This window comes from Pteropus medius, unplaced genomic scaffold, assembly GCF_902729225.1.
Source record: "Pteropus medius unplaced genomic scaffold, Ma_sr-lr_union100, whole genome shotgun sequence".
Classification (NCBI taxonomy): domain Eukaryota; kingdom Metazoa; phylum Chordata; class Mammalia; order Chiroptera; family Pteropodidae; genus Pteropus; species Pteropus medius.
Window position 1 is genome coordinate 2,480,643 of NW_024344371.1, and position 24,323 is coordinate 2,504,965.

General features: G+C 49.0%; 2 protein-coding genes, 1 long non-coding RNA gene and 1 other non-coding gene across 5 annotated transcripts in view; 2 read left to right on the forward strand and 2 right to left on the reverse strand.

The window, feature by feature from the left end:
* Positions 1–218: 218 nt before the first annotated feature.
* NRL (neural retina leucine zipper) lies at positions 219–13,787 on the reverse strand. Of its 2 annotated transcripts, XR_005654411.1 has the most exons (4): positions 13,620–13,787; positions 2,574–2,981; positions 1,013–1,662; positions 219–973 (listed from the first exon to the last, which is right to left on the reverse strand). XR_005654411.1 is itself a non-coding variant. In XM_039870343.1 (3 exons), exons 2-3 carry the CDS (start codon positions 2,952–2,954, stop codon positions 1,330–1,332), a joined length of 714 nt encoding a protein of 237 aa, XP_039726277.1. In that variant the 5' UTR covers positions 2,955–2,981; positions 13,620–13,787; the 3' UTR covers positions 996–1,329. The 2 variants fall into 2 exon arrangements, 1 of the variants encoding a protein (XP_039726277.1); XM_039870343.1 differs by lacking the exon at positions 219–973 and having other exon boundaries at positions 996–1,662.
* On the forward strand, positions 12,048–20,391 carry PCK2 (phosphoenolpyruvate carboxykinase 2, mitochondrial). The gene is made up of 10 exons (XM_039870329.1): positions 12,048–12,201; positions 14,264–14,509; positions 15,010–15,194; positions 15,273–15,476; positions 15,808–15,995; positions 16,308–16,470; positions 16,704–16,922; positions 18,818–18,955; positions 19,423–19,518; positions 19,743–20,391. The coding sequence occupies exons 1-10, from the start codon at positions 12,173–12,175 to the stop codon at positions 20,195–20,197; spliced, it is 1,923 nt and encodes a 640-aa protein (XP_039726263.1). The 5' UTR covers positions 12,048–12,172; the 3' UTR covers positions 20,198–20,391.
* A 2,341-nt stretch (positions 20,392–22,732) lies between these two features.
* Positions 22,733–24,323, reverse strand: part of LOC120608504 (uncharacterized) — a 4,561-nt gene continuing 2,970 nt past the window's right edge. Inside the window, exon 2 of the long non-coding RNA XR_005654412.1 lies at positions 22,733–23,383. This is a non-coding gene — a long non-coding RNA (uncharacterized LOC120608504). The remainder of the gene's footprint in view (positions 23,384–24,323) is intronic.
* Positions 24,108–24,226, forward strand: LOC120608645 (5S ribosomal RNA). Its single transcript, XR_005654453.1, has one exon. It is a non-coding gene; the product is annotated as a 5S ribosomal RNA (ribosomal RNA).

The following is a 24,323-nucleotide window of genomic DNA, read 5'->3' on the forward strand; positions in this document are numbered from 1 at the left end:
CTGTGTAGTGGTGGTGGGAGGGGGAGCCTCCATCTAGCCCAATTCCCATCCCTCCACTCCACTTTCATTGGGTCTCCAGAACTGAGATGCAACACTCAGCGTGAAGTTCTCTTTCTCTCTCTCTCTTCTCTCTCCCCACACACACACACACACACACAAGCAGCTAGAGTAAGAATGAAGAATGAACACTTTTTAAATTATAAGAATATTTAGCCAGTAGCATAAAGTTCTGCCTGGACTTGAAGTTTAATTCACAAAAGCTGCATTCTGTCAGCTATTTGTCATTCTGGGGAAAGTCTCACCTCAGCCCTCGGAGAAGCTGGAGGTAGCAGGGGAACCCTATAAAGGTCTGGAAGTCAAGGCAGTCTGGAGGGAGCAGCAGAGGACCAGTGCATAGGCTCGTCTACTGCCTAGGCTGCAGCCAGGAAGTGGATGGAGTAGGACAGGAAGTCCCTGTGGTGAGATTGTCTTGGGGAGATGACTGGACTCTCACATTAAGGAAATGCCATATCTGGAAAGGTGTCAGAAGTCATCCAATCCTAATGAGGATTAAATGAGTTAACCGAGACCCAGGGAGCAAGTGATTTGCTCAAAGTGACAGAGGTATCCTGTGACAGAGCTGGGACTAGCACCTAAGTCTCAAGACTCCAGCCCAGGGCTTTCTCGCACCAGCCCACATCAACCACCCCAAGAGCTCCACTGGCCTTTGCTGCTCTAGGCTCTGGAGGCCACTGGGTTGGGTAGGAAGAAAGCCTCTTGGATAGAGCTCCTAGTCTGTCTTTCTAGCGAGAATTGAAATCTTGAAAATGCAGTAGTCCTAAATGGGGAGGTTAGAATCCTCGGAATGAAAATTCAGCCTTATTGCTAATTACCACCTGATGCACTACAGGTTGAAAACTGAAGGGGGAGCTGCATCAATCCTCACCTCCCATTCACTGTGTCATGGACAGCCATCATCCAAGCCCCGCCACCCCTCTCCCCCGCCCCGCCACACACACACACACACACACACACACGCACGCACGCACGCACAGTGCCTGGCACTGGCTCCTGCAGATTTCAGTATCCTGATCTTGTGGGTTGGGGCAGAAAGTGGAGGGTTTCTGTGCACAGCCTGCGTGAGGGGAGGGGAACCCTCTACCAGAAAATGACCAGCATCTAACCTCGGAGCCAGCCTTGAGGGTCCAGGAAGTTTGGGGATATTGGTGTGATTATGCAAAGGAGTTTCTGGTACCAGAAGGCGCTAGTAACCACCTAACGAATGGTACAGCCTCTTCCTGGGTTGTGGCCCCCACCCACATATTCAACCACTCTGCGGCCACAAGCGGCTCAAAGGAAAAAGTGGGCGTGGTCCCCGGACCCCGGGCCGCTGGAGGCCAGCCGGTCACAACGAGCTTTGTAGAGGTCACGCTCCCTGGCCAGGCGGGCCACCTCGGCGCGCAGCGCGTCCAGCTGGGCGGCCAGGCGGGTGCGCTCGGCCTCCAGCCCGCGCCGCTGCTGCAGCCGCTTGGAGCGACAGGCCTGCGCGTACCCGCGGTTCTTCAGCGTGCGGCGCCTCTGCTTCAGCCGCAGTGCCTCGTCGCGCCCGCAGCCCCGCAGCTGCCTGTTTAGCTCCCGGACAGACATCGACACCAGCGCAGCGTCGGAAAACCGCTCCGCCAGCTGCAGAAGAAGCGGGCAGAGATCTGTCAGCACCCGGGTCCTACCTGTCCCGCTCCGCACTCCGGTCCGGAAGCGAGGCTGGCCCCGCCCCCAGGAAGGCTCCGCCCCTTGCTCCCGCCTTTACCTGGACTCTCGCCCTTGCATTGAATCTATCTAGCAGTTCAGACCCTGTGGGATACGAATGCTCCCGGGCCTGCACGGGTCTTTGTGGAGAAACTCGTGCCCTGTTGGGCCCTCTCGGCTCTGCAGGCCCAGCCTCCCACTGTCAGGCGAGCCAATCTCGCATCTGAACCCGGCGCCGCCCCTGCGCCGTCCTTAGAATCTGGCTCCAGGCTCACGCGTGTCCAGTGGACCGGTGCCCAGATGGACCCCGCCCCTCCAACGCACCTAGCTCGCCTGTGCTGAAGGCCGCAACCCTGTGACCCTCAAAGGATTTGGATTACATCCTAATGCCCTCAACACCCCCATCTGTGTTTATAATTAATAGGATGATGAGTCTCAATCCTTTCTGAGAAGGTTGGAGGGTGGGGAAGAACAAAGTCTTGAAAAGGCCAACCTCATTCCTGTTGCCACAGTCTTAACTCGGCTCCATTCCACGCACAACCCTTTCCCTGGTTTCTACGCACAGTGTATCTATTTACCTCACGGTAATCGCTTGCTCTCCGACGCCCTTTAATTCTCAACTCTCCCCTTTCTATCCTCTTCTAACCTTATCTTCTCCCCTCTTCCTCCTGGTTCAGCCTATTCATTTCTCTTTATTTGGAAAAAAAGGGAGCGGGCGGAACTAGTTTTCTCCATCTGATTTCTTCTAAGGGCTCTTCTTTACTCCTGCCCTCTGCCTCTTTCTCTGTCCGGAATTCTCCCTCCTCTCTTACTCTGCCTCCCCTTAGACCAACTCACTGATCACTCACCTGGGCATGTTGGGCTCCTGTCTCCTCTGGGCTCCCTGGGTAGTAACCGTGGGGCCCATCAACAAGGACTGGGCTCTGACCCTGCAGCAGCTCCGCCGCCTCCTCAGGACTCAGCCCCAGCGCCTCCCCAGACCCCAGCTGCTGCTGCAGGGTGGCCAGCCAGTACAGCTCCTCCAGGCCAGGCCGGGGACTCTCGGTGGACCCCACCATGCCAGACTCACTGAAGGTGGGTGACGGAGGCACTGAGCTGTAGGGTGTGGAGCCCAGTGAGGCTGTGGGGGGGCCAGATCGCCCCTCAGAAGGTTCCCGCTTTACCTCAAACTTCATCAAGTCAAAGTCATTGACATATTCCATGGCCAGAGGGCTGGGAGGCAGTGCCATTATGGGGCTGGATTGGGAAGAGCACACCTACAAAAAAAAGAAGAGAGGTTTGGAGCACCTAGATGCTGCCCGCCAGCCTCCTTCACCAAAACTTGCTCTCCCAAAGCCCAAGTGCCCTGGAGCCTGAATTCTGGATAGCCAAGGTGATGGTACAGCCCCATTCCCTGCATAGTCACCTCCAGATTAGGGGCCAACTTTTCAGATGGCAGGGTCTCCTGACCAGGGGATATGGAAGCTTAAAGGCCTGAACAAGGAAGAGGATAACACAGTCTCTGGCCCCACTGGTGCCTCTGAGATTTATGAAAAACGAGGAATATGGCAGTGCTCCAACTCTAGTGCTGGGACATGCTGAGACACTCTGTCATCTCAAGAGGCATTATTCCATTTCCAAGCAATTAAAAATTGTTGCTTAATTAACTGTGACAGTATGTGTATGTTTTAGGACAATGGGAAGGCATGTATGCTGTGAATTTTAATGTATAGGATAATGTGCTGTTATACCTCTCTCTCAGAGCCAATGCTTTGCACATAGAAGACCCTCAGTGTGCATCTGTTCTATGGATTAATCAGTCAATGATTCCTTTTTATAGGAATGAAAGACTTTCCAAGTGGGGGGGCGGGGGGGCGGAAGTCCTAGAATCAATTCTAGAAAGATCAGGACTGAGTGGCGACCATCTTTCCCAAAGTCAGTTTCTCAAATGGGAACTGACAAAGATTGGTTTTCCTCCTTTTATTCAGAATCCTCTATGTTTTGTGAATTTGAGCAGATCACCTTCCCCTCCTGACCTCAGTTTCTCTTTCTGTTAATTGAAGGCAGTTAGACTTCAACATTTCCCAAAGACTGTTCTGTGAAATACTAAGTCTGAGAAATACCCAAGAAGAGGTCTGTGCTCAGATAACTTTGAAAAATGCTGCCTCCTGTCCCCACCTCTTGCACATTCACAAAGCACAGTGGCATATTAATCTGAGTCCTTCAATAAACCATCTGTTCAACTTCAGTACAGTGTCCCAAACTTATGTCACTAAGGAACTCTCCTTCCTTTTATCAACCATGGAACACGTACTTTCCTGAGGAACTTCTGGCTAGATAACCTCGGAGCATCTTCCTAGCCTGGAAGTCCCAAGTCCTAGCTCAGCTCCAAGTTCCAGCAACAATACCCCCAGCCCCAGAACGGGCAAAGCAGGGAGTGCTCATCCCCAGGGCTGAGAGTTTAGCTCCATCGTGATGCCCCAAGCCTAAGTAGCCCTCTTTGCAACCACATCTCATGCCCCTAGACTCTGCCCAGATGGCAGGAGGAAGGACAAGTCCTCTCTCTCTTCCTGTTCCAGGGAAGAGTTGTTTCCCTATCTACTGAGCCCTTCACCTTTGAAAGGATGGTGGGGTTGGGAACAAAGACTCAGATTGAAGGAACTGGTCATTGGCAGGAAGGACATCAGATGAGACACTGAGAGGGGTGTCCAGAGAAAATTGGATGAAAAGGTAAGTGAGGAGGCTTGTTTATCTTTCTGACGTGATAGCAGTGAGGGACATAAAGCCAGTCAGGGTGGGAGTGGGGCAGGGGACAGAAGTGTGAGGGTACTAAAAATAGATAATAGAAAGCAGACAGCAGGTTTCGGAGGAGGGAGCTCTAGGTTAGAGGCCCAGCACCCAGGTAGGCCCAGGACATACTCACTTAAGGGGTGGCAGAGATGACGTGGTCAGTATCAGAGCCAGGCAGGCACAGCTTCCCCAGAGACTGGAGGCCCCATTGAGCAGGGCTTGGTGCCTCCGTGCTCAGAACAAGGGGCTGTGGGCAGAGCCCACAGGGCACTCTTAAAGGGCTAGCTCTCTGAGGTCATCTGTGGTCCTTAGGACTCCAGCCAATGAGATAAGGAGATCATTTGCCTCTCTCATTGGCCGAGGGGGTTGGGAGAAATGAGAGGAGAGGACAAGTTTGCCTGTTCTCAAGGAAGGAAAAGGGGACATCTTCCCTTTCAGTGGATCACTGATGGTTTGACTCACCTGTGCTCAGCTTCCTGGCACAGACCACCCTCACGTGAACACAACCCTAAGCCCTCAGCGACTGAAAGTATAGGACTGGAAAAGAGAGCTGGACAAGCTCCCAACACTCTCGCCCTCCAAGGTGCTGCAATCTCAGTGTTTTGGGGGAGTACAAGCTCTCCTGAACCCTCTCTCACCTGGGCTGTTGAGTGTCTCTTATTTTCAGGAATCTTCACATTTCTGGCCCCTCCCTCACTCCCACTGCATCTAGCCACATGACCCTCATAGCTATCACATCAGAAAGAAAAGCCACCCTCCCTACAGTGGATCTCCAAGACTTGACCATCCAATCCTTAGTCTCTCCCATACTTGCTGACTCAGCCTCAGGATAGGCAGCCCCACTTAGGAGAAGGAGCAGGAGAAGGGAGAATGGGAAGTTCTGCTCCTTCATCCTGGGCCACTGTGGGACACTGTAACCTTATTACCATAAATCTGAGACTTTTGTAACTGCCCTCATATTTCCTCTGCTTCCTCCCTTCTTTTCTCTGTGTGTGCCTCTGTACCTCTCTCTTCCTCTGTCACTCATTCCGGTTCCCAGATGGCTGGTGGGTGACCTACATTTTCAGCCTAATCCCCTAACACCTCTTAGAGCTATCATCCCCAAGTAGAAGTAGGAACAGGGATACTAGGAATTAGCCAAGGAGATGTTTAAACCTGTCTGAAGCTGTTTAGGGTCTGTACTAGAATAGAAGTCCAAGAGTTAAAGGCTATCCCTACCTTCTGAGGACATCCAAATCCTCCCATGGGGTTAACAGGTCCTCTTTCCCAGTCCAGAGAGAGAGAGCTGGGTGAACATTGGCCCCAAGGGTCATCAGTTATAAAAATTAACCTGGTCCCAGCCTTAGGTGTTGGGTGAAAAGGTTAGAGATTCATATGATTTAAGACAATGGTTTTCAAAGTGTAGTCCCCAGATCAGTAGTATTACCTGGGAACTTGTTAGAAATGCAAATTCTCAGGCCTCACTTCAAATCTACTAATCAGAAACTCTGGGGATAGGTCCCAAAACATCTGTTTTAATAAGCCCTCCAGGAAATTTTGGTGAATACTACAGTTTGAGAACCACTGGTCTACAGAATGCTTACAGTCAACTCAGCTTCCCTTGATGTGTGAGTCTTTGTGTATGGTAACTCCTGCCATGTTCTCTACACACATATAGGAAGACCTAGATCAGATTGCATCTCTCTCTTCCTATACCTGGCCTCCACTTTGTGCAGCAGAGACCATTATCAATATTCAAGGAGAACAGCTTTTCAGTGTGATTGCCTGGATCTAGTGCTGTTTTTGTTGAAGAACCATAATGCCCAGGGCCTGGAAACAAAAAATGGCAATGGGAGTCATGGAGCGAGGGAACCCCACATACATGCCCATGGAATGTGGCTTTAAGACAGATAGCCGGGAAAGAGACACCAGAATTTCTCTGGTTGAAGAAGAAATCTGAAGTATTGAATGCAGCCCCTTGTTCATGCCTGGTCTGGCCTGGCTAGACATTTGCCCCCACGCCACCCCCAGCAGCTGTGAGATCTGCGATGATCCTCTTGTTTACTGGAGGACGCAAGAGAGGTGGGAGGGCTAAGCTGCTAATGGGCTAAAGGAGTCAGACTAAACAAGCTCAGGCAAGTTGAGCTGCTAGGGGCTCAGACCAGGGGACACTGACTAGGGAAAGGAGTCTGGGGAGTGAGATCTGAGCCAGGGGAAAAAACCAAGGGCACAGAGAGGAGAGGCTGTGGCTGCCACTAGGAACCCAGGAGTTGGTTAATTGGTCCTCTGTGGGGAGGGGGAGAGAGTGCATGCTGAGACTGACTGGCTCAAGGACATCTGGGGACAGAGAAAAGGGGATAAAAAAGAGGAAGCCAGGTGGACTCTAGGAATGACAGAGCAGAGGAAAGGAAGCAGGAAGACTTAACTAAGGAGGCAGTGGATGTAGACCTGGAATAGAGGGCAGAACAAGTCAGCTACTCCCCAGGGATTTGGGCTGAAGGAGACAGGGATGTAGGCACATGAAGAAGTTGCAAAAAGGGCTATGAGGAACTAAAAGAAAGGAATGCTTCTGGGAGGGGACCGAGAAGGGAGTAAACATAACAAGAGAGCTGATGGGAGCAAAGGACTGGAAGAGCAAATGTGGTAGGAAAAAAAAAAAAAGACTGGGACCGAGAACTAAAAACAAGTACAGAGAAACAGACAGATAATGGTCAGGTCACAGAGAAAGAGCAGTGGCCAAAAACACAAAAAAGTAGAAAGATATGGACAGAGGGATGCTGGACTACGGGGAAAGAGGGCCAAGCAGGCAAAAGGCCTAGAGAAATGGAGTAGAAAACAATGAGGAAGAGAGTAGAGGAGATAGTCAGTAATCCAGGATGCTGTTTCCTTTGTGCTGCATCCATTTTTGGAGCCCTATACGATTCATTCTCATTCCTAGTTCTGGCTTTTGTTATCTAGATCATCAATAATAGATCCAGATCTTGAAACCTCTTCCTGGTCTACTTTGTACATTTTTTTCAATGAATATTTATGAAACATCTACTCTGTCTCAGGCATTGGGCTAGGCATTAGGGACACCTCAGTAAATCTGACTGAAACCATCCCTGCCTTCATGGAGCTTATAGGCTGATGAAACAGAAACATCAACGTATTGGTGGCCCGTACTCTGGGCCCTATGCTTTGGAAGGCCCTTTTCTGGCTGTGTCCCATGGAGTGAGGGGTCCAGACCTCCTCTGCCACAACCCCAATTCCTTTCTGGACAATACTCCAGATATCTACGAATTTCCTGCCCAAAGGACCTCAAGCCCTTTTTGAGGGCCCACATGGGCCTCCTCCCTAGGTTCACCCTTGTAAGGGTAGACCGCCCTACCCATACACACATCCCCAGTCCCAATGAATGGCCAAAAGGTGGCTGTTTGCCGGAGGCTGTGGACAGAATTTGGATGCATAGACAGAGAGATCCACATGCATGCACAAGGCACCTTGCAGTACAAGATGGTGTCAGGGGTGGGAAAAGAAATGGGCCCAAAGGCCAATGGCTGAAAGCCGCCTCTCCCCACATCACTACATTATGCTGTAGAATCCTGAGGATTCCAAACAAAATCCAAATTTGAACCCAAATTTGAACCAAATTCTGGACCATTATGTGTATATTAGTCAAGGTACAAGAATAGAATGTATTTAACAATTTGTTAGCTTGAGTTATACATATTAAATATTTAAACACAAGGTTTGTGAGCCTCTATCTGTGCTCTTACCCCAGGTCCTACATATGTTAGGGATGGGCTTACCTGAAAACAAACCATTATAACTGAGATGAGTGCTATGAAGAAGGGCAGGATGCCATGAGATTTTGTTTCCTAAAGAACTAATCTAATATGGGGGTATGGAAAATAGTGGCATGGCAGGGACAGCCTGCCTAAGGAAATCACACTAAACTGAGACTGATCGGGTAAATAAGAAGTGACCATGTCTGGAGATGTGGAGAAGGTGGGGACTGCAAGCTGCAGGAACAATATATGCAAAGGCTCTGGGCAGGGAAAGAGGTAGACATGTTCATGAAACAAAAAAGATCAATAGAGCCAGAGAGTAGAAACCAGAAGTGGGAAGAATGGTGGTAGGCGAGGGTGGAGAAGTCCGCAGGGGTCAGATCGTGCAGAGCCTTATAGGCCAAGTTTAGGATGTGGGCTTTATTCTAAGAGTAGCGAGAAGCTACGAAAAGATTTCAGCAGAGAAGTGACATGATCAGATTGTGTTTGAAAAGATCACTTTGGATGTAGTGTGGAGGAGAGCAAAAATGGAATCAGAGTCAGATAAGGAGTATCCAAGTAGAGCATCTGAGTTGAGTTTGGGGGACACCTTAAACTGGAAACAAACTCTGAGGTGGGAGCTTGTGTACAGGTGGTGTATTGGAGAAGAATTTCAAAGGGAGTGAGAGAAGCTGGACTGGGAAGAGGGAAAAGTTGAAATGCATTGCAGTTGCAACCAAAGAGGCTTCAGCTGATCCCATAGGAGCTCAGTGTTGTTTCAAATTGAGGCAAGGGGGCCAGGCCTCAGTTGTACCCCTGTGTACCCCTACACCAACCAGTCATTGGATACACATTATCCCAGGAAAGGGGCATTGCATTTGGCAAGACAATTCTCTTCAGCCACAGGTAGTTCTCAGGGAAGCATTTAGCTGCGAGTCATCAGCAGTCAACACTCAGAGGCTGGGACAATGAGCACCACATCCTGAAGAGGGGATCTGGGCAGCACATCACAGCATCCACTACACAACAGGGTGTCTGTGAAACATCCAATACCTACATCCCCACCCCACCCTACCCCCCTACCCATCCCCCATTCCTGCCCCCAGGGCCCTGGTTAGGAGGAAACACAGACCAGAGCAAGGCTGGTCACACTCTGCCCCCTGGGGGTGTGCCCAGGGACACTGGGCCAGCTAGTGGGCCAAGCTGCAGGAGGGCCAGGGAACCGAATAAAAGTACGCAACAGATAAAGCGGATCAGCAGTGCAAGGAAATCCTCACAGGAGCCCCTTGCTCAATCTGCCTATAGTAAAGGTAGGAAGGGGAACTGGATTCAGAGATATGGCACTTGTTCATTCTTTAATTCAACCAACATTTATTAAGTGTCTATTATAGGCCAAATTCCACTAGGAGCTAGGATAAAAACAAGACTAAAATTTGGATCCTTCTCTCAAGGACCTCATACTCTAGGAGCATTATAGAGATACGAAAACAACTAAATAAAGTGTGATAAGTACAAAACTATAGGTATGTACACAGTATAGAACCAACAAAGATGAGATAGATGTTACTTCTAAGGGGTAAACTGACTTCACGTAGGAGGTAATATGTAATTTAAGTCTGAAGGGCAGAAAGTATTCACAGAAGTGCTCTGGATACTGCAGAACTTGGTACATAGGCAGAAGGTGACAAGAAAGGAGATGGGGTGATAACGTTGGATAAATAGGAAGCAGTTTATAAAGGACATCAGTTGCCATGTGACATGATAGGAAGCTTTGAAGGGACTTTAAGCCTGAGAATGATGCGTTTTCACTTTTTAAAATAATAAATCAAGGGGACAATATAGAACTGCAGGGGGAAAAAAACACCTTGGTAATTAAAGTCAAATTCAGATTCCATTTCTCAAGCTGACCAGTTGTGTGGCTTTGAGCAAATGACTTAACTTTTCTAAGCCTCAGTGTCCATATCTGTAAAATAGGGTTGTTGTGAAACTCAACGAGATTATACATGTAAAGCTGCTGACACAGATCCTGGCAACTAGTTCTAAACAGTAAATATTATCCCTCTCTCCTAACTCTCCAATGTGAACTTAGTCCAGAGTTTGGAGGGTAGCATGTGGGGTGGAGAGGGGGTGACATTTGGAGAGGCAGGAGGCTGAGAGGTGGCTTGCAAGCTATCACCTGAAGCCAGGTGAGAGATAATCCCTGAACTAAGGTAGTGGCCATGGGGATAGACACAGATTTGAGAGCTAAGTGTGAAGTACAAATCCAAAGGTCTTGGTGTCTGATTGGCTATGGAGATTAAAAAACGGAATAGTCTAGACTGATTCAAGTTCCTCTGAGGCAATTGTCTAGATGGTGGGGCCATTCACTGAGAAAGGGAACCATGAGAGCAGGTGCAAGATTAGGAAGAGATAATGACCTTCAGCTGGTTGACCAGGCTGCCACCAGTGTGCACATTTTTAGGCCCAAAGGGTGGTCATTTGGTAGCTGTTTGCAGTGAGGTAGGTGTGGACAGAGTTTGGATGTGGGGACTGGAGGGTAGAGTCCCAAATACATACACGCACATGAAGTTGAGTGCAGGCTGGAACCTAGGTAGAAGAGAGGAGGGCCAGCAGCAAGACCAAGACTGGAGGCCAGCTCTCCTTGTCTCACTATGTTCCAGCACAGACCCTGAGAAATCTGAGAATCAAGATTGTTTCCGTTGTAAATGGCAGAAATCATTTAAAATTAGCTTGAGCAAGAGAAGAAATTTATTGACTCCTAATTGCAATTATGGATCTGTTGCTCTCCATTCCTCTGTTCTGCTTCCTCTAGGTTGGCTTCCATTTCAGGCAAATTCTTGCTTTGCAATGCCAAGCTGACACTCAGCAGCTCCAGGCTGATATTCTACCAGCTCAGCAACCTCAGCAGATGAGAGCTCATTTTAAGTTTACAGAAAAAGTCCCAGAGAGGGACCTCATATCCATCCCTGAACATTCTCAACTGCTGTGGCCAAAGCCAGAAACACACGAATTGGTCAAGTTGAGAACCTAACTCCCAAGAGACCCACATGACCACACAGACTAAGGAGGTGGTTCCCCAAAGGAACATCAGGGTGCTAAATTACCAGAGCTGGGAGTGGATGCTGGGCAGATGCCTCCCAGAGACATGTTGAGTTTGCGGTGCTATGGTATTTGGGGTGATAACCTAGTGGTGTCAAGTTAAAGAGAACTGTCTGGATGGAGACATAACTTGGGAAATTACCTGTGAACTTCATGGCGATCGTTGGGTAAGGCAGGTAAGTTCTCCAGGGAAATGTGAAGAGAATGACCAGGGCAGAGGCCCAAAGAAGAGACTGTGGGGTGGAGAGATACTACTGTTTCATGGTAAGGCAGAAAGGAGAAGAAACAAAGATTTGGGAGCTGGCGATGTACCTTAGCTTGGGGTCCTGGAAAACAGAAGAGAGCCCAGGCCCCAGGAAAAGGAGGAAAAGTAATGCCCAACCCGCGCTTCTAGACTACCAGCACCCGCGGGCCCCTGTCCCTGGCCTCTCCCTTCGTTGCCAGCTTGTTTGCCACCCAATGTCTCCAGTCACTATCTCCCAGGAGCAAGAGTCCTCTAAGTTACATCATGTGCAGCGGGCGAGGCGTATGGGGGGCGGGGCCTCGAGGAGAGGACCCGGTCCCCCAATGGAAGAGATGGGTTTGGGGGATAATGTGCAGGAGGCGGGGCGGTGGCTGGAAGGGCCTGGGACCTGCAGCCCCAGGACCCGGCGGGTTGGCGGGGAGGAGGGAGGGTCGCACCAGCCTCGCTAGGTTCCGCCCCTGCGTCCGCTCGCCCTCCTCCTTTTTAAGCGCCTCCCGCCTACTCTTAGCTCCCTCTCGTTTCGCCGCGCTTCCACCTTCCCTTCCTTCCATATCTACCCGGCTCGGCTCCGTTCTCAGGGCCATCCTGCAGCTCCCGCCCAGGTGCTATGGCCGCTGTGTACCGCCCCGGCCTGCGGTGAGTGACCCCCCAGCTCGGGGCCCACCCGCACCTTCCACCGCGCTCGCCCCCTCGGGGCTGCCAGTTGCGCTCTCCTGCTCGCCCGCCTCCGCCTGCCTTCCCCTCCGAGGAGGCGACGGGCAGGGGGCGAGTGTTTCTCCATCCGGAGCCTCCTGGGCCATGCGTCTCGCCGGAGATCAGGGTGGCCCCAGCCGCTCCGAGTCTCCCCGTTTCCGTCCCCTCCTCCCCCTCCTTGCTCTGCCTGTCTCTGACCGCGCCATCTCAATCTGCCATTCTCGGAACTTCCTTCCCCCTCCTTGCTCGCCCTCCCCTGAGCCTCGTCTCCGAGTTTCTCCCCTTTTCTTTCCAGATGTAACTCTTGTGCTCCAGGGTGCTATGAGGAGCAGTAGGGCCCTGGGGTCAAGGGTGCATGAGCCCCGGGGATTGAACTCGGAGCTCCCTAAAAAAGGTAGAATGTAAAAATCCATTCCCTAGCCTCCCTCGGACTGGAACCTGGCGGGAAGCCTGGCGCAGCCAGAGGGACCTGGGGCCAGGAAAAGGCAAGAAGCAATTGGGGGTGGGAGTGGAGGGGGCAAGTTGCCTTAAATTCTTACAGGGCTGTCTTGTCCCCTGTCTAGGACTGGAACACTTAAGCCCTGTTTATCTGCCCTCTCCCCCCTTTTCACAGGTTCCTGTCTTATCTCTGTAGCCTCCCTTCTCCCCAGCTGTTGGCCCAGAGTCTGAGCTGACCCTATATCTCTCCCACAGCTGGTTCCACTTGGCCAGCCCTTGTGGGTGGTCTCTGGTGCAGAGGAAAAGGAGAAGGAGAAGGGGACTGGAGCCGAGTGGTGGAGCTTCACTAGAGACTACCTAAGCCAAGCTCCCCATGGAGAGAGGCTCTCCCCAGAACTGTGTACCTTTAAAATTACTGCTCAGGGAAAACTTCCCTGAGGTAAGAACAGACCCAAGTCCCAGTAGCCCTCCTACTCTGCCCTGAGGCTACCCTTGGTTTCCATCAGGCTCTGCCCAGTGAAAGCTACTTGCCTTACCCTTCTGAGCTTTCTCCCTTCCCCAGGCTTATACCCTGTGAGCTTGAGCTTCCTATGGTCTGATGTTGCACTGCACCACCAACACCCAAAGCTCTCCAGGCTTGTGTCCTCTAGGAAAGAGAGCCAGGGAGGGACAGAATCACGCAGTCTTAGGTGTGCGGAGCAGTTTCCTATTCCTCCTTGGCATAGGAGGAGGGCAACTTCCCTCTCCTGGCTTTTGCTTTTCTCTGGCTGACTGTACCCTGGGTCCAGGCCAATCAGAACAGACCCTTCGCCTTCTCCCAGGGGTATATAGGGACAGACAACAGGGACTCTGGGAATTTGGGCAGGAACCCCAACCAGTGACATTCTCCAATAGCCAGCCTTCCTCAGTTTAAAAGTACCTACCGGATGGCAATATTTTTGCAATCCTGTTGGCCCAGGTGGGCAGCAGCAGATCTGATGCCTCGAACCCTGACATCCAATCACCTACTCTTCTTGGAAGACCTCTAATCTAGAAATCTAATCTAGAACTGTATCATCTCAAAGATCAGGTTCTTTACTTGAGGTTTTCAGTCTTACAGCATACACATCAAAAGAAAAAAAACAGCTACCTTTTTAACTTACAAAACTAAATTCAAGAATGAAAAGGACAGTGACGAGAGCTTCAAACACCAGACACATGAAGCTGTCACCCAGGCATAGTTAGTTCATCGACATCTGGGCCATAGGTCACCTATTCATTTTTAAACATTGACCCGACCTGGTTAAATATGGACATGGACTAAGCCTACAATAACATCAGCATACATTTCCACACCGCCGTTAGGCTCATTTGGTGATATCTGTCCCTTCCCGACCAGGAAACATCCTCACTAAAGGCCATAAAATACACGTAGCCCGAACCCATCCCACATGCCTACTCCCATTCAAGGGGTCTGCACCTGGAACTGCTTTAGCACATTCCCCAGCATCCCAAGTGTCCTGTCCCCTCGACTTGCCCATCATCCATGAGAACACCTGGCTCATTACCTTCTGTTTCTTCTTTGCAGGCTTAGCTGGCATGGGCTGAGCACGTGTGGCTGGTCTTCACGGCGTAGCATCCAGACCCTGCACGTACTCAGTGGAGATCTGGGCCAGCTGCCTGCTGGGGTTCAAGACTTTGTGGAGCGCAGTGCCCGCCTGTGCCAACCAGAGAGCATCCACATCTGTGATGGGACCGAGGCCGAGAACACTGCCATACTGACCCTGTTGGAGCAGCAGGGACTCATCCGAAAGCTCCCCAAGTACAATAACTGGTAAGCCCTGAGCCCAGTGACCCACAAGATAGGGCAGCTGCTTGAACTAAGGCCACTTTGTCTTTACCAAGACAAAATCAGATTTAACTAGACCATGCCAATGCAATGGAATGAGCAAGAATGGGAGCTTTGGAGGAAACAGATTCAGGAATTACTGGGAGCAGTCTATTTTTATGTTAAGTGAAGAAGCTGATACAAATAAAAACCTTTGCTTTTTATTTTTCTCACAAGTTCAGGGAGTTTTTGCCAGGACAAGAGGAGGCCTTTAGAGGACTGAGGGCCAAGGGAACTACATAGTTAAACATGGGCCTGGGCTAAGTCTACAATAACATCAGCATACTTATACCTACATGTGTCCCCTTAGATGGGACAAAACCTGGAGGAAGCAACTGAGATGCGAATAGATGGGAAAAAAAATAACAGGAGAACTAGAGTCAAAGTTGGGTCTGGGGATGAGAGGGACCTGCTGGCCCTCATCCTGATAATCCTGTTTCCCCCAGCTGGCTGGCCCGCACAGACCCCAAGGATGTAGCACGAGTAGAGAGCAAGACGGTGATTGTAACTCCTTCTCAACGAGACACAGTGCCCCTCCCGGCTGGTGGGGCCCGTGGACAGCTGGGCAACTGGATGTCCCCAGCTGAGTTCCAGCAAGCTGTGGATGAGAGGTTTCCAGGCTGCATGCAGGGTAACCAGGGCAGGGACACAGAGACTAAAGGTACAGACAGATTGGAACCCTTCATCCAGGTGACATTTTCTTTCACAGGCCGAACCATGTATGTGCTTCCATTCAGCATGGGTCCCGTGGGCTCCCCACTGTCTCGAATTGGAGTGCAGCTCACTGACTCGCCCTATGTGGTGGCAAGCATGCGTATTATGACTCGGCTGGGGACAGCAGTACTTCAGGCCCTGGGAGATGGTGACTTTGTCAAGTGTCTGCACTCTGTGGGCCAGCCCATAACTGGACATGGTGAGTACCTGCTCTATCCAGGGGAAGACACAGAGGCCTGTTTGCACTCAGAGGGAACCCCAAATCCTACCCATCCTCATTAGTGAGACAACTAATTCCCCAGATCCAGGGCAGCAGTCTAGGCTAGGGGTAAGGCTGTGTATGCAGAACAGTTTGCACAAGATTGAAAAAGTCAATTATCCATGTCCAAGAATGGGGGATGAATATTATGAGGTGAGGGGCTTTAGCCACCCATTGACACTGCCGCTGCGCCCAACCCCTGGTTCCTCCAGCCCCTGACACCCCAGTTCCTAATGCCCTGCCAGCAGTCCCATGAACCCATTATCCCCAGGGGAGCCGGTGAGCCAGTGGCCGTGCAACCCAGAGAAAACCCTGATTGGCCATGTGCCCGACCAGCGGGAGATCGTCTCCTTCGGCAGCGGCTATGGTGGCAACTCCCTGCTGGGCAAGAAGTGCTTTGCCCTACGCATCGCCTCTCGGCTGGCCCGGGATGAGGGCTGGCTGGCGGAGCACATGCTGGTGAGGGCCTGGTGAGGATCGGGCAGCTGTGGGGGGCAGGGCAAGGCCTGACCAGTTTGCCTCAGCCTCGCTTCCCCACTGCCAGGTGCCAGGCTGATGGGCAGGGACTCCTCCCAAAGCCTGAAGATTTGACCCCAGGCTGCTGAATGAATGGAAGCTTCCCCTCGCTGCTACCCCAGGCCCAGTGGCAAGGCTGTGAACCTGTTAACATGCCTCACTCAGTCCTCCCTGTTAACCCGTAGCTGTAATTCTCATGCAGACTAAGCCTTGACCTTTGGTGACCTCCTTGTTCTCTCGCTCTCCAATGTGCAGATCCTGGGTATCACCAACCCTGCGGGGAAGAAACGTTATGTGGCAGCTGCCTTTCCCAGTGCCTGTGGCAAGACAAACCTAGCCATGATGCGTCCAGCACTTCCAGGCTGGAAAGTGGAGTGTGTGGGAGATGACATTGCCTGGATGAGGTTTGACAGTGACGGTGAGTGGCCCTTGGATCATACTCTTGGATCTGTCTCTTAACAGAGCACTAAGATCTCCCCTCCACTGCTTACAATGAGCATTGTCAGTAAGGGCCTTTTCCTGAACAGTTGACCTGGCCCCAGAGACACAAAGCCTTTCCCCATCAGGGCACAGAGGGGCAGAGCAGGACTTTCCCTGGCTACACACCTCAACTTTTCCTCGTTGCTCCTTCCTTCCTTTTACTTCTAACAGGTCGGCTCCGAGCCATCAACCCTGAGAATGGTTTCTTCGGGGTGGCTCCTGGCACCTCTGCCACCACCAATCCCAATGCCATGGCTACAATCCAGAGTAACACTCTTTTCACAAACGTGGCTGAGACCAGCGATGGTGGTGTATACTGGGAGGGCATTGACCAGCCTCTTCCACCTGGTGTCACCGTCACCTCCTGGCTGGGCAAGGCCTGGAAACCTGGTATGTTGAGTTGGGCAGTCATGACATAGCCCCCAAGGCTCACTCAGCCCTTTGATGATGTAAAAGCCGTTTCCATAAAAGCTTTCTCGTAACCTGCAGCCATCTTCCAGGACCTCCAAGAGGCACAGGAAGTTATGTTGAGTCTCCAACCCCAGGCGAGGTCTCCGTTCACATCCCAACTGTACTGGCTTGTGAATTGGCTAAATTGCTTAACCTCCTGAGCCTCAGTTTCCCCATTAGTTGAATGGGGGTGGTTATTACAGTACCTCTCTCATAAGGTTGTTGGAGGATCAAATGCATGTAAAGGGTTTAGCACAGTACTGACTGAATGTATAATAAATCCTCAATAAATATAAGCTGGGCATTTAAAAAAAAAAACAAAAGGGAAGAACTGTTTTGGAAATGATTACAGAAGGAATAGGGCTCAAAGCATAATCCATAACATTTGACCTATTAGGAAAGGATGAAGTCTGCCCCTCCCCTTGCCACTTGGTTCCCACCATGCCCTTGTGTAACTACTGTCTAAAGGTCAGTATTGTTACCCTCACCCTTCCGCTGTCCCTGTGACACATATACTCCAGTCTTTCTTCCAAACTGAGTCACACCAGCTCTTTAGCCTCTTCTAGAAGCTAGTTTCTCACCCCTGTCATTAGTCCCCATGTCTTGCAGTCCTGCCTCCTCCCCCAACCCTGCACTCTGGACCTTCAGCTTTCAGTGGCCTTTGGCAGCTAGAAAACCCAGAAATCTAGGGATGGGGAGCAAAGGAGCATGGTGGGGGAAGGTGGCCCTCTGGTCACTGAAGCCTATATTTAAGTTTTCCAGGCTGACCTAACAGTCACCCTCCTCATCTAATCACTCCATATTTTCTCTAACACCATCATTAAGCCCTCTTCAGCCTTCTTCCCCAACTGAGAAATCTAAGAAACTTTCATATTTCCCCATAGGCTAATTCTCCAACCTTTCATCATCTGTGGATTCAGAGATATAACTAGGGCATGTTGTGTCCAGCTTCAGTTTCCAGAATAACACCCTGTGCTAGCGGCGTTAAATTGGGGGCTCATAAAAGTGCAAGGGGGAAGCGTAAAGGGATGGCTCTTATCTGAGAGTGGAAGCAGGAGCTGGGAAGTGGGAGGTGGGTAGGGGATGCTGGCTCTGACTCCTCTGTACCCCAGATCTGACCAGAAACTTCCAGCAGAGAAGGCATCATGTCCATTTGGGGTACCCATAATGGTGCCTACACATCTGCCCTGACCTGGTTCCCAACCTCTCTCCAGAGCACCTGAAGGAGCCAAGTGACCTGGGCTCCTCAGATTACACCTGGCCAGATTATGTCCTTATCTGAGTTCTTCGAGCTCTATCACTCCATCAGGGACTGGGCAGACCCAGGGATATCACCAAAATTCTTTCTGCTTTAAAATCAATTTCTATTTGCATTTTGATAGCTCAGGAGATTCTGTCTTCCCCCTTTTGGAAAGTGAATTGCCTGAAACAATGACCAGGTGGACTCACTTTTTGCTTTAGGTTTGAGCGTTTATTTAAATAATAATCCTATAAAGAAAGAAATCATTTCTGGGGGTGGGCATCATGTCAACATCTAACCTTATTCCTTTGAGCACTGGTCAAGGCCCCATGGCTATAGTTTGGCATAACATTAGCGTCCTGCTGAACCCCAATTCCTCTCCCACTCTTCTGACATAGTTCATCTGGCAGTACCATTATGGATAAATAACCTGATCTTTTAAGGGAGATGTCCCAGCTCCTTTCTCCCTGTTCTCTACCACACAAGGTTGCAGGGAGCTGATGAGGTAAAAAGAAATTGTGCAAGAATACATGCACATGTGTGTTGGGGGTGGATGTGCCCTTAGAAGTGATAGTATTTTTATTTCCTCTGCCAGGCGACAAGGAGCCCTGTGCACATTCCAACTCTCGCTTTTGTGCACCGGCTCACCAGTGCCCCATTATGGACCCAGACTGGGAGGCCCCTGAGGGTGTCCCCATTGATGCCATCATCTTTGGAGGCCGCAGACCCAAAGGTAAACATCATGTGGATTCCATGCTTCCTCATGGCCCACCCACTCTTGTGCTTAAAGCTCAGGGAGGCTCAGCCTGGATCGCCAACTGTAGCTGTTAGCTTCAAAAGGCACAGAGAGGCCAAGTAATTGCCCAAGTCACCCAGTAAACAGTAGAGCCAAGGGTAAACGATAACTGCAGAGACATGTCTCTCATAACAGCACAGACCTGTAGAACTGTAAGGACCTTAGAAGTTACCTACTCCGTGCTTCTCAAACTTAAGTTCAGGGAGCCTCAGCCTGGATCACCAACTGTAGCTACCTGTCTCCAGAGCTCTCTCCTGGAGAATGCAAAATTGGGGAGTGGCATGGGGTTTGAAAATGGGACAGCCGAGGTCCTCGGAGAAGAAGATTGGAGTTAGAGTCACCAGAAAGGATGGAGTGAGTCTGATGAAAAGGGCTGCCTCTGACCCTGTTCACTGGTGTTCTAGGAGTACCCCTGGTATACGAGGCCTTCAACTGGCGCCATGGAGTGTTTGTGGGCAGTGCCATGCGTTCTGAGTCCACTGCTGCGGCTGAACACAAAGGTAAGCAGCCTCCCGTAGTCCATCTCCCGCGGGCCCATGTTACCTCTTCTCTCCATTCCTGAGCCAGACCTTCCTCCTGCCCAGCACTTCACTAGTAACTTTTCATTTTGCCCTGAAGATATTCCAGAACTATGAACATTTCACAACTTCCTCCAGCTATATGCCAGGTGCCCTTTTCCCCAGTAAAGGAGGAAGATTCCTTACCTATTCTCTCCCCTCTCTAGGGAAGGTCATCATGCACGACCCATTTGCCATGCGGCCCTTTTTTGGCTACAACTTTGGGCACTACCTAGAACACTGGCTGAGCATGGAGGGGCGCAAGGGTGCTCTGCTGCCCCGCATCTTCCATGTCAACTGGTTCCGGCGTGATGAGGCGGGGCATTTCCTATGGCCAGGCTTCGGAGAGAATGCTCGAGTGCTAGACTGGATCTGCCGGCGGCTAGAAGGGGAGGACAGTGCCCAAGAGACACCCATCGGGCTAGTGCCAAAGGAAAGCGCCCTGGATCTCAGAGGCCTGGGAGCCATAGACACTCCCCAGCTGTTCTCGCTTCCTAAGGACTTCTGGGAACAGGAGGTTCGTGACATTCGGAGCTACCTGACAGAGCAGGTCAACCAGGATCTGCCCAAGGAGGTGTTGGCTGAGCTGGAAGCCCTGGAAGGACGTGTACGCAGAATGTGACCCTGAGGCTCCAGGCTAGCCAGAGAGCACAGTACCACCTTACCCACCATCCCCGTCGAAGACTAGAAGACTCATTAGGCTTGCAGAAAATAAGAGCAATTTGATGTAACTAACACCTTCTGAGTGCCATGAAACCAGGCCATAGACCTTTCCCTACACACTGTCCAATAATAAGACATGCTCATTTATTCACATAACATTTATGTTTTCATTTCCCACCTATCTTCACAGGCTTCCCTCTAACACCCATTTCACAATCTTCCAGTCCCTCCAAGCAGCTGATGTCCCACAGGCACCTCTGCCATTGGGCCATCTAAGTAGGCATTGCTGGGAGAAGGCACTATATACTCAGACCTGAGGTCTTTAAAAGGTGTGTGTGTTGGGTGGGGGGTGCTCTGCAAGCTGCTCAGTGCAGCCTCTAGGCCTAAAATTCCTGATCACCCACTCAGACGAGCAGAAGGCTCTGTAACCTCATTTTCCAGTGAAGTGGTTCCATTTGTTGATTTCTCAGACTTGAAATTGGGGCTCACGAAAATACTCATGAAAGCTTATTCAGTATTAAGACAGCTAACACTTCTATAGATAGCACCTTCTATGTGCCAGGCACTGCTCTAAGTACATTACAAAACAACACTTTGTGGCAGGTACCATTTTACAGATGAAGAAACAAAGGCACGGAGAGTAATAGCCCATGGACACCCAGTAAACAGTTGAGCTAAGGGTAAATAACTGCAGAGACATGTCTCTCATAGCAGCACAGACCTGTAGAACTGTAAGGACCTTAAAAGTCACCTAGTCCATGCTTCTCAAACTTAAAAGTGCATATGAATCACCTGGGGACCTTACTAAAATGAAGATTCTTATTAGCAAGTCTGAAGTACCCTGGAGATTGTTATTCTTATAAGCTCCTGAGTGATGCTGATGCTGCTGGCTCAGAGGCCATAGTTTGAATAGCAAGACCTTGGCCTAAACTACAGAAAACCATGCAAAACGCTGAAATCAACTTTAGAGGAAAATCACATAAATCAGGGGTATCAGCTGAAGATAACTTCACCTATGATCTGAATCAGGCTGAGTGAACGTATAAACTGAGCTGGGGAAGATGGAAGTCTGTACCCCAAATATGAGAGCAAACTTCAACAAATAACATAGAATTACTAGGAATTCCCTCAAAAGGAAGAAACATCAAGTGTTCTAGAAAACAGCCAACAACCTATAATGTGTAAGAGCAGAAAAGAATCTAAAAGTCAGAGTGGATCACATGCTAAAATACAGTGGGCAATGCAGTCCACTGTAATTAAAGATATATAACCAAATCCTCAGCTTCATAAATAGCATGTAATGGCTGAAACAGTATGATCAGAGGCAGCATAACAGATGTTAGGTACATAGTAGACTCAGGCCTGGGGTGCCTCTCAGTTTCTTTATCTGTAAAATGCAGATGTGCCTACATATCATAATGTTATTAGGATTAAAACAGTCAGTGGAGCCAAGCACTCAGAACTATGCCTGGCATGGAGTAACCACTTGAATATATGTTAGCTGTCCTCACCTTTCCACTCCATGTTGATTAGGCTCCGTAAGCCTACATTATATATTGCTCTACAGTTTAAGAGGAAAATTAGCAACAAAAATAACATTTAAAGGAGGAATAAAATGGGTTTGGAAGTCCCTCCAGGAAAGAAGCAGGGAACTGGGGTTCCAGGCACTCTTATGGTATCTAAATGTACAGTGATGTTAAAGTGTTAGCCTTAAAAATAATTTTGTTGATTAGAATAAAATTGGGCCACATGCCCTATAGCTCCAGATAAATGATACAATATAGATAACACATTTTAATTAAGCTTTTAACAACATAGATACAGAAAACCATGCAAAACAAAGGTATAGCTTAATAAAGTAAATATTCTTGAAACTATCACCTAGAGAAACAGAACTTTGCCAGACACCAAAAGTCTCCCTCACCCCCTCACCACATTCTTCACCTCCATCACAGCCCCTCCTTCCTGACCTAAATGGATACTATGGTGCATGATAATCACTTTCTTGCCTTTTTTTTTCTTGGTAGTTTCGTCACCCACATGTGGATCCCCAGACATTATAGTATAGCCTTACTCATATGCTTTTTAAGTCTCTTTCGATCTACAGGTTCCCCCTCCATTCCTTTCTTTTCCTTCAGTTCAAACATTGAAGAATCTAGCCCTAGATGCTCGATGCCTAGATTCATTAATTTATTAGGGATTTCAAAGCAGCCATTACTAAACTCTTTCATAGTAGCTGGAATATGTTTACGAAGGGATACTTCCTTTATCTTCTATTTCATTACCATGAGGTACAGTTCGTATAAGAACAGCAAGATAACTGCTTCTTTTCCTTTATTTACCATCTTCAAAATGATTTGTTTTCAGAGGAGGAGGAGGAGGCAGAGAAGGAGGCCGTGGGGGGTGGGGGGGCAGAAAAAAATATTTGTTTTCTTATCCTTTAAAAAAGTGAGCAATTAGTTACATATAAACACATAAACACACCATTATGAACTCATGGATTTAAACACAATGTTTATTAAATTATCCTTATTAATGCTCCAATTGTCCCATCTTTGACCATGAGAGCTTGGCTCCTGAGTTATTTTGACATTACCCTGATAGCGTTTGTTGGCTCCTTTGCTACCTGATATGATAAGCTTCCACGCTCATCTTGTACATTTCCTGCCCCAGACCTGGAATCAGCCATTTACCCAAGTTCTGATTTCTTTCTGTGGAAAATGGTATTTTAAGATCTGAGTGGCAGTGTCCATTGCTACTAAAAAGCTTTCTAGACCTTTTTAGTGGATAGGGATCAGTAGATAAAACCCCTGAAGAGTTCATACTGACAGTTCCTATTCAAACTCGGGGCTAAAGGGGTTTTAATTTCTATATCACATCTGTACTTCCCGTCTGCCACACACAAAATTCTGATTCTCAAAGACACAGGACACAAGAGTATTAGAAATCCCATAAAGACTCAATTACTTTATAGTCAACACATTTTAAATCCTAGGTAAATTAGCATACTTCCCCCTTTCCTCTACACAGAGAATGCTGCATGAAGCTAATGTATAAACACGTCATCAGTCACTTCAGAACACAAAACTCTCCCTTGTGTTGCTGGTGTACACGTGTCCCAGGAGCTCTGTGCAGTCACCAGGAGCTGGAATGGGAAGACAGTGTTAGCCAGAGAAAAATATTTGCTTTCCTCTTTCCTCTCTAGCCCAGCCCGCCCTCTGGTGGAGATGCTAAAGAGCAGGAAGCAACCCAAGGCAGGTCAAACAGGAAGTCAACTAGCTGACATTTACTTAGCAATTACCAGAACTGGTCCTAAAATGGGTGCTAAAGGTAGAAAACCTCTCAGTGGCTTTAAGTAGCTGGGGAGAGTAGAGACTGCCCAAATGAAAATCACTTTACAAATTGTCACCAAGCAACATTCCAAATTTCAAAATCTTGAGAGGGAATGCCAAAAAAGTTTATTAAAATGACTTAATTACAATTATTTTTAAAGAAATGCCATTTTCTTTCAATAGAACTCATAGTATACCCTAAGATATAACTGCCCATATACATTTTTAATATAAGTCACAAGTGACATAAGCAAGTTCATAGGCTTAAAAATCTTTTACGTACAAAAAATCAGCAGATTCAGAAATGAAATCCTATATTCTTTAGCATATGATTTGATGTGGAAACTCATTTTGGTCACAAAACCTGACTTGTTTTCACATTTACCACGACTTATGTTTTACTCAATAATGTACAATTTCCACAATTCGAAGGTTTTAATTTATATTTTATTCCGTTTTAAACTGGATTTGTAAGTGTTAAGAAGCCAAGGAGAGGACAGAGAGAGGTAATCAAAAAACGCATTAAGATTAGTTTAAGTCTACAGCCATTCCACCCTGAACAAGCCCGATCCCAGCTGATCTCGGAAGCTAAGCAGGGTCGGGCCTGGTTAGTACTTGGATGGGAGACCACCTAGGAAAACCAGGTGCTGTAGGTATAAAAAATAAAAAATAAGGGATTGTAAACTGACAAGGTCCTTGCAATCTGTGAGGTCAACCAAAGGTTGCCTCACAAAAAAAAAAAAAAAATTAGTT

Bases quoted from the DNA above. Each gene is read 5' to 3' on its own strand.
- NRL (XM_039870343.1), bottom strand. From the start codon at position 2,954: ATGGCACTGCCTCCCAGCCCTCTGGCCATGGAATATGTCAATGACTTT. The intron at 1,663-2,573 runs GTGAGTGATCAG...CTTCTTCTGCAG, and splicing joins CAGGAGCCCAACATGCCCAG to CTGGCGGAGCGGTTTTCCGA.
- PCK2 (XM_039870329.1), top strand. From the start codon at position 12,173: ATGGCCGCTGTGTACCGCCCCGGCCTGCG. The intron at 14,510-15,009 runs GTAAGCCCTGAG...TGTTTCCCCCAG, and splicing joins CTCCCCAAGTACAATAACTG to CTGGCTGGCCCGCACAGACC. The intron at 16,923-18,817 runs GTATGTTGAGTT...TTCCTCTGCCAG, and splicing joins GGGCAAGGCCTGGAAACCTG to GCGACAAGGAGCCCTGTGCA.